This window comes from Larimichthys crocea, unplaced genomic scaffold, assembly GCF_000972845.2.
Source record: "Larimichthys crocea isolate SSNF unplaced genomic scaffold, L_crocea_2.0 scaffold70091, whole genome shotgun sequence".
NCBI lineage: Eukaryota > Metazoa > Chordata > Actinopteri > Sciaenidae > Larimichthys > Larimichthys crocea.
In genome coordinates, this window is record NW_020859259.1 from 1 (window position 1) to 7,975 (window position 7,975).

At 50.5% G+C, this 7,975-nt stretch overlaps 1 protein-coding gene and 1 long non-coding RNA gene across 2 annotated transcripts; both read left to right on the forward strand.

The window, feature by feature from the left end:
* Positions 1-7: 7 nt before the first annotated feature.
* Positions 8-1,672, forward strand: LOC113745381 (uncharacterized). The gene is made up of 4 exons (XR_003462122.1): positions 8-208; positions 1,125-1,234; positions 1,389-1,588; positions 1,643-1,672. It is a non-coding gene; the product is annotated as an uncharacterized LOC113745381 (long non-coding RNA).
* A 319-nt stretch (positions 1,673-1,991) lies between these two features.
* Positions 1,992-7,705, forward strand: LOC104936710 (zinc finger protein 318; the record flags this gene model as incomplete). The annotated part of the gene is made up of 9 exons (XM_027276919.1): positions 1,992-2,183; positions 2,377-3,631; positions 3,764-3,864; positions 4,009-4,108; positions 4,397-4,713; positions 5,823-6,011; positions 6,174-6,267; positions 6,881-6,999; positions 7,372-7,705. Coding segments are annotated over exons 1-9 (2,608 nt in total), but the record flags the coding sequence as incomplete, so codon positions are not given.
* Positions 7,706-7,975: the final 270 nt, after the last annotated feature.

A 7,975-nucleotide genomic window follows, 5' to 3' on the forward strand; every position in this document is an offset into this window, starting at 1 on the left:
AGGCCGAGGTCCGCCGCCCCGGGGGCCGTACCCGGCACCGGGCTACAGAGACGAGAGGAACCGGCCCAGGCCTCCGTACCACCCCGGCTACCACGACCACGGTCACCCCGACTCGTACCGCCGCTCCCCGCCGCGCAGGAGGTACCCTTCCCCCGGGTCAGGAAGTCACCGAGGCGGAGAGTACTGGGCCGGTGGTCCGTCGAGAGAGGTGAGTGAGCCGGACTCCGAACCTGCTGAATGACGCTGTAATGTGGGTTTTCCCGCTCAGACCGGGTTCGTTCATGGTTCTGACTCTGGAGGATGAATTGTGCTTCAATGAGCTCTGAACACAGTTTATTAGCACCTGCCCACCAAAGTCCACCAGAACACGGCCCGTTTACCACTGCTGTCTGCTGGGTCGGACTTCAACAACAACTCTTTTCATTCTGAAAGGTTCTGACCCAAACATCAGGCCAACTTCCGGTAACTTCAATCGCCCAAGCCTCACTTCGTCATCAGTCCTTTTACGGTCATTAACGGAAACACACCGTGCTGAGCTGACGTCAGCTAGCATCACGAACCGGCTGTAAATCAGTGTTCGGCTGCAGAGGCTCGGTTCTTTGCGGTGGTCCAAACAGAGGCTCGGTTCTGTGATCCGTCACACATCTGTCCAGTTCATGGACCTTCAGGTGGTTCTTCATGTCCATGGAGCTTTCAGTTGGACGGACCCACCAAAGATCTGTTTGTAATCCAGAACCTCCAAAACTCACTAAAGGTGTGGTGTGTTCAGTCTGGGTCAGGTGTGTTCAGTCTGGGTCAGGTGTGTTCAGTCTGGGTCAGGTGTGTTCAGTCTGGATCAGGTGTGTTCAGTCTGGGTCAGGTGTGTTCAGTCTGGGTCAGGTGTGTTCAGTCTGGATCAGGTGTGTTCAGTCTGGATCAGGTGTGTTCAGTCTGGGTCAGGGGTGTTCAGTCTGGGTCAGGTGTGTTCAGTCTGGGTCAGGTGTGTTCAGTCTGGGTCAGGTGTGTTCAGTCTGGGTCAGGTGTGTTCAGTCTGGGTCAGGGGTGTTCAGTCTGGGTCAGGGGTGTTCAGGTGTGTTGACATGTGTGACGACTGTTGAGCTGATTTGTTTTCATATTTGTTGCAGAGGTCTCTGTCACCTCGTGGGCCGGTTCCCCTGGACCACAACCTGGTCATCACCGTCGGCAACGAGCTGATTGGACCGCCTGGGTCTGCCCCCTTACGCCATCATGACAGGTGCTCATTAATATTCATATAATGGCCTTATTAATATTTATAATGTTCTCATGAGTATTCACGGTTAAAGTAAATAAACATGAAGGGAATCACGAGAGTCTCAAACTTGGTGCTGATCCGATCCAGTCCAGTTAAAGACCCTGTTTCCATACAGAGACCACCCTTCTCGACCAGAGCGGAGCCGAAGCTGTGGCCGACCTCACAGCCGAAGTCGAGAACCAAGTCCGGACGGGAGCCAGGCCAAGAGTCGGGGACGGAGTAAGAGCCAGGCCAGGAGTAAGAGCCAGGCCCGCAGCCAGAGTCGCAGTCCCGACCGCAGCCGGGCCAAGAGCCGCGGACGGAGCAGGAGTCAAGGTCCAGGGGACCGCAAGCCGGGCCAGAGCCGCGGACGGAAGCAGGAGTCGACAGGTCCCGACCGGAAGCCGGGCCAAGAAGCCAGGCTGGGACGCGAGGCAGGAGTCACAGGTCCACGAGCCAGCCGGGCACGAGAGCCGCGGGGGTGGTTACGCAGCAGGGAGTCACAGTCCAGACCGGCCGGGCCAAGAGCCGCGGTACGTGAGCATGGATCGCCGTCCCCGACCGGAACGCCGGGCAAGAGCCCGCGGAGCAGCAGGAGTGCACAGTCTCCGACCGCAGCGGGCCACAGCGCCGCGGAGGAGCAGGAGTCGGCTCCAACAGGCAGGTTCCAGTATATCCAGAGGGCTGGCGTACCAGCCAAACGGCGGAGGCAGTTGGCGCAGTTAAACAGCCGGCCGCCGACAGTCGCAGCGTGAGCAGCAGCTCGAGCTCCAGCAGCCACAGCGGAGATGACAGCACAGAGAAAACCAGGAAAGGGTTCAAAGAGCTGCAGATGGCTCGACGCAGGAAGGAGCTGGAGGAGATGTTGAGTCTGCCAACCAAGTCTATCCTGAAGAAACGCAATGACTCCGAGGACTCACCATCACTCAGGGTAGGACTCAACAACGCCCCATGAACATACAGAGACATGCTGACTGCAGTGTTGTTGTCATTTCATCATGTTTCATCTCTGATGATTTAATACTGTAAACATTACACATGTTGTTCCTTTGAAATCAAAGCTCGTCATGTGACCTGTCGGCAGAGGATCTGTGCTCAGAGGCTGTTTTGTTTCTGTGTTTCAGAGCTCAGACTCTCCCAGAGGTCCAGAAGGCTCCAACATTTGCCGGATGGCCGACCAGCTGCTGCTGGCTGTTAAAGGCATGGAGCCGCACAGGGTGGCCTCCATGCTGTCAGAGCTGCGCACTGACCCGCAGATGGCTCAACGCGCCAACCTCGACGCCGAGATCAAAGAGATCCTCAACCTGCTGGGGGGGCAGGCCACGGGGGCCAAGGCTCTGGAGAAGATGGTGGACGACATCGAAGATGAAGAGGAGTTCCTGTACGGAGACTCGGAGGAGCCCAAACCTCCACCAGCGTCCGAGCCTATCCGACACCATGGCCTGGATCTGTACGGAGACGTGACGGAGGAGGCGCTGTACGGAGACTACCCGCCGCAGAAAGCCGCCATCGCTCAGGCGTATGGCCTCCCACTGGGGGCCTCGCCTCGCCTTCAGGCCACTCCCATCATGGGGGAGGTGGACATGAGGTACGTGAGCCAGCCCACGATCAGCCCCGACCAGAACATCACGGTCCAGATGTCGAACCCCGCCTATATGCCTGGGATGGAACCGCTGGAGGAGAGCGAGCGCCAGGCGCTGGAAGAGTATGAGAAGATCCAGGACCTGTTGAAGACCATCGGCCTGGACTTGGGTGTGACCGAGATCAGCAAGATGGCCGCCAGGACCAAAGAGAGGCTTCATGGAAACAAGCCGCCTCCGAAGACGCCCACACGCTGCAGACGGTACTCCTCCGGGAGCTCGGACGGCAGCCGCCGAAGCCGGGGCCGCAGGAGGCAGAGCCACAGCGGCAGCTCCAGCTCCAGCAGCAGCAGCAGGAGTCGCAGCCGTGGGCGGGGGAGCAGCAGGAGCAGTGACAACAGCCGCCACAGGAAGAGCTCAGCTCCACCCAGACCTCACAAAGACAGAGACATAAAAGAGTCACGCATCGAGCCAAACGACACAGCGCCACCGCCACCGCACAAAGAGCCGCCACCACCACCACCACACAAAACCCTCGTCTCCAACGCTCTCCTGTCTCCTGCCATGCCCATACCCACCTACCCCCCCTTGCAGGTCCATGGCATGATGCCCCCCACCTTCCCCCCACCAGGTTACAGCCAGTATGGAAACTACCTTCCCTACACGCACCAGCAGTGGCCACCCATGTACCCGCCCCCCAATGTGACCATGCCCCCCCAGACTGGCCACGACGAGTTCCCCCCAACACTGCCCTACAAACAGCCCTACAACAAAGCGCCCCCTGATCCCGGGGTCAAAGGTCAGTGTGATCAGGTGATGTCATTAAAGGAATATTCCACCCTCTGAGGCCTTTTGAGCTTCGATTGAATTTAGAGAGAATAAACAAGAGATGAAAGAGGGTGTTTGATGATGTCATTGTTGGTGTCCTCAGGTTTGGTGAAGAGTTGTGTTCGGGACGCTGAGAAGGGAAAAGTCGGCAACAATGACAGGAGAGTGTCTGAGGAGCAGAACAACGAGAGTCAAAAACAAAAGGTTTGACCTTCATTCAGCACCTTCAGGCACGAAGCCAACACGTCACAAACACCTTTGCTGTAGACCAACCACCACTGATGAGGACTGAAGGTAAACCAGGTGTCATCAGATTAGTCCACCTGACTGTTTGTTCTGTGTGTTCAGGTTCTGGAGGAGAGGGAGAAGCTGAAGCAGGAGAGAGAGATCAGGATGAAGAAGAAAGAATATCTGATGAAGGAGCTGGAGAGGCTCAGGAAGCAACAAGGTGAGCTCACACAGAGGCTCTATGTTAGGGTCAGGGTTAAGGTGTGGGCTGTCGAGGTCACCTGTGGGCTGTTGACTCCGCTCTTCATGTGAGTCGTTGGTGTCACATCAGGACAGAGTGGAGGTCATGCTGAGGTCTTCGTGAGCTGAGTATAACAGCCTTTCTTCTTGAGCGTGTTGGTTCAGATCATCGACTGTATGAAACAGAGCCGGAAGACGACATATCTCTGAACGTCCTTCAGACTCCACAGACCAAAGTGTTGTTTTATGACATGTTTGTTGTTTTTAGGCGAGCTCCTGAGGAAGAAGCGCCGGGAGAAGGGAGGCCACAAAGACCCTCTGCTGCAGGAGATCAGCCACCTGCAAGAGGAGGTCATGACTCAGATCTCCAACCTGCGCAAAGAGCATGAGACCGCCGAGAAGAAACGCAACGAGATCGACAAGGTGGCGCTCATCCTCGGCCTGAGCCCATCAGACCGGCCCCGCAGGACCAACAAGCTGGCTAAGGAACAGGAGGACGAACTGCCATCGCCATCAGAGAAGAAGAAACGGGATGCGGAGAGGAGTCCTGATGGCCGTCAGGCAGCCGGCAGCTCCATGATCAAGGTACAAACACCTGCAGAGGAGGTAAAACAGGAAATACATACAGGTCATCATAGCTAGGGCTCATTACTTTTTCTATTTTACTAACGAAGCTCTTCAGTTTCTCAGTAAAATGTATGTAAAATATTGTGAAAAGAATAAGTTAAAGAAGTCGCAGGTATCAGGTCTGATTTCTGATGAAAACAGAGGCTAAATATTAAAGCTGTGAACTGATGATTGTCTTCATTTACTAACCTGTAATGAAGCTTATTTCTGTTGTTAGCTGCTTTGACTTTGATCACATTTGACTTGTTAGTTTGTGTTTTTTGTCAGCTCAGAATCAGCTGAAACAGGCGTCACTGTTCACCTGAACAGTCAACACAAATGTACCTTCAGCTCTTCCTCTCTGACAGGAAGGGGGTGTTTGAACACTTAATGTTTCCTTCAAAATAAGATACCAAAGTCAGACAGTGTGTGGAGGCTGCACAGCTAAAACTACAAGACAACAGCTGTGATTTCCAGAAATATAGTAAACTCTGAAATAAAGTCAGATGAAGGCGGGGGCTGTTATTACCTCTGTGTTGGAGACAGACGGGTCTGTTTTTGTTTTGTCTGACCTCTGTGCGGAGTGTTCTCATCACATTCAGTGATCATAAAGAGTTCAGCTTCCAGAGAAATGTTTTAAATATCATAAACTTTACTTGACACATTGTCTGATCGTGTCCTGTCAGCTTGAACTTGGACAGCTCAGTAATTAGACTTTTGTCTTTACAGCTTCAGTGATCATGATAGAAAGTTGAGTGCATCTTTGTAAAGTTCTTAAACTGATGAGTTTCACCTTTTTAAATATGAACGGTTTCATTGCAAGGTTGTAAAAAAACAAATGTACGTTCATTTGTTTCTTTCTGATGGGAAATTAAACGTTAAAGCGTTAGAAGTTACTGTCCGTAAAAAAGCGACTGCTGGATTCTCACAAATTGTTCGATTAACGTCTTCGAGGCTGGAATTCATTGAAGGTAAGGAACTTTTAAATCTTCAGTCGAGTTTTAAAGATGAACTTGAATGTTTTTGTCTGAGTGAATCCTGTCCGATTCCACCACCATGTTGACTCTCCTCCATCTTTGTTTCCTCAGACCTCAGAGGCCCCGCCGCCGTCAACAGTGTCTCCGGACAAGCCCTCCACCAGCTCCCCGGCTCCACCTCCGCCCCCGGAGCCGTTTGAATACTATGACGCAGGAAACCAGTGGTGCAAAAACTGTAACGTCACCTCTGGTTCCATGTTTGATTTTTTCACGCACTTGCACAGCAAAACACATCGAAAGGTTTGTAAGAGTTTTTCATATTTTTTTTTTGTCATTTCCTGGCTGTCCAGCCTGTACAAGACTATGTCTTTGTTTTAAAAAAGGAGTTGGTTTGATATTCACACCTGTACAGTCCTTTACTTGTTTGTTCCTTTACATTTAATTTTTGGTTTCTCTTCACAGACTCTGAACCCGTACGACCGGCCCTGGGCTTTTACTCCCACCAAAACCTCCAAGAACGCTTCGTCAGAAGAGAAGCTGACCAAACCAGCCAAAGGTACTCGTACTGCACATTCATCATTTCTGAAAAGTCGTCATGACGCTGCTTCTTTGCCAAGTGTTGATCCTAGTATATAGATCCCTTGAATGATCCTAGTGTCTGAGTCCCTGAATTTTGTTAGGCGTCTTCTGCTTCTAGGTGGAGCTCAGTGTGGATCTCTGCCTCTTAATGAAAACATTGCTAACGAAGTGACAAAGACTCGTGGATCCACAGAGGAAACTCCTGTCCACACTCCTGATGTCAATTCATTTGTTTTTCATGAGCCATCTACAAATGAAGGCTGCTGTGAATGTAACATACTGCAGTAACCTTTGGAAAAGTGCTTTAACTTCTCATCACAGGTGTGTCCATCCTGTTTTTAGTACATTTCCTGTAGTAACCCTGGTGTCACTGAGAAGTTCGCACTTTTCCATCGGTTACTGCTCTGAACAAAGAACACTGAACTATACATCATCTATTTTTAAAATATTTCCTCGTAAAATGTTCCTCTCTAACCCTCTCCTGTCCAGACAGGTCCTGGAAATGAACACGTCCATCAGGTAAACATGATTGACAGTTTATTTTATCGCCACCTGTGGGATTAAAATATATCGTGTGTGTTTTGCTGCAGGTTCGGAGTTCTTGCTGCCCGTCAGAGGATTCTTCTGCCTGCTATGTAAAGAGTTTTATGGAGATGCCATTTGTGCAGAAGAGCACGTCACCACACATGCTCACAATGAGAAATACAAGGTATTTAAATGAGGGGATGAACCGCTGAGTCAATGTTTGAGCTTTTCCTTTATAACTTCATCATGTTGACCTCTTTTGGACTTTTTGATGGTCATCACCGCTCAGACCTCGACCATTGTAATAATATCATGATTTAAAAGCAGCATTATTCAAACTAGATGTCAAGTCAGTCCAATATGACCAGGCTCTAGTTGAAAGTACAAGTATTGTACATTTTCCAATGCAGTTAATACCGCAAACAGAACGTAAGTACCCATAATTGGAAATGTTTTGATGATCTGAAGTTTAAAGGTTGGTTTGTTTGAGGAAAACACATCAACAACTTTTGCCTGACAATCTCTCGTCTTTCTGTTTTAATGCCTCCTTCACCAGAAACAAATATACGAGAACCCCATGTATGAACAGAGGAGGAACCTGGACCGGCAGGCAGGACTGGCTTCAGAGACAAGTGGAAAGAAACGCAAACATGAGGACGACGAGAAGGTAAACAAAGACAAGGAGGAAAAGTCCAAACACAAAAAGGAGAAAAAGGACAAGGAGAAAAATAAAGAAGAGGACATCCAGAAGGAGGAGAGATCTCAATTTAAGAAGGAAGAGGAGCACAAGTTTAAGTCGATTAACAAAGAGGAGGATGGTAAAGACACCAAAAGTGTAAAAGAGGAGAAGCCTTCTTACAGCAAGAAGGATGAGAAATACCGGATAACAGGTACAGCAAGAGGGAAGAAGAGAGAAAGGGCGAAAGTAATAAACAAGAGCGAGAGATGAGGACGCAATCCAAAGATAATAAGCAGTAAGAAAAGAATGTCGGTAGCGCGGCGGGGCGGGAAGAGGAAGACTATCACACAAAAGGGTGAAGGACCAGATATGACGAAGAGGGGCGCCGGGTCCAAATAACAGGACAAGAGAATAGGAAAGAAAGACAGTATAGGAAATTTTCAGAGCCAATAAATGACCGAGAGCGAGATAAAGGGAACTA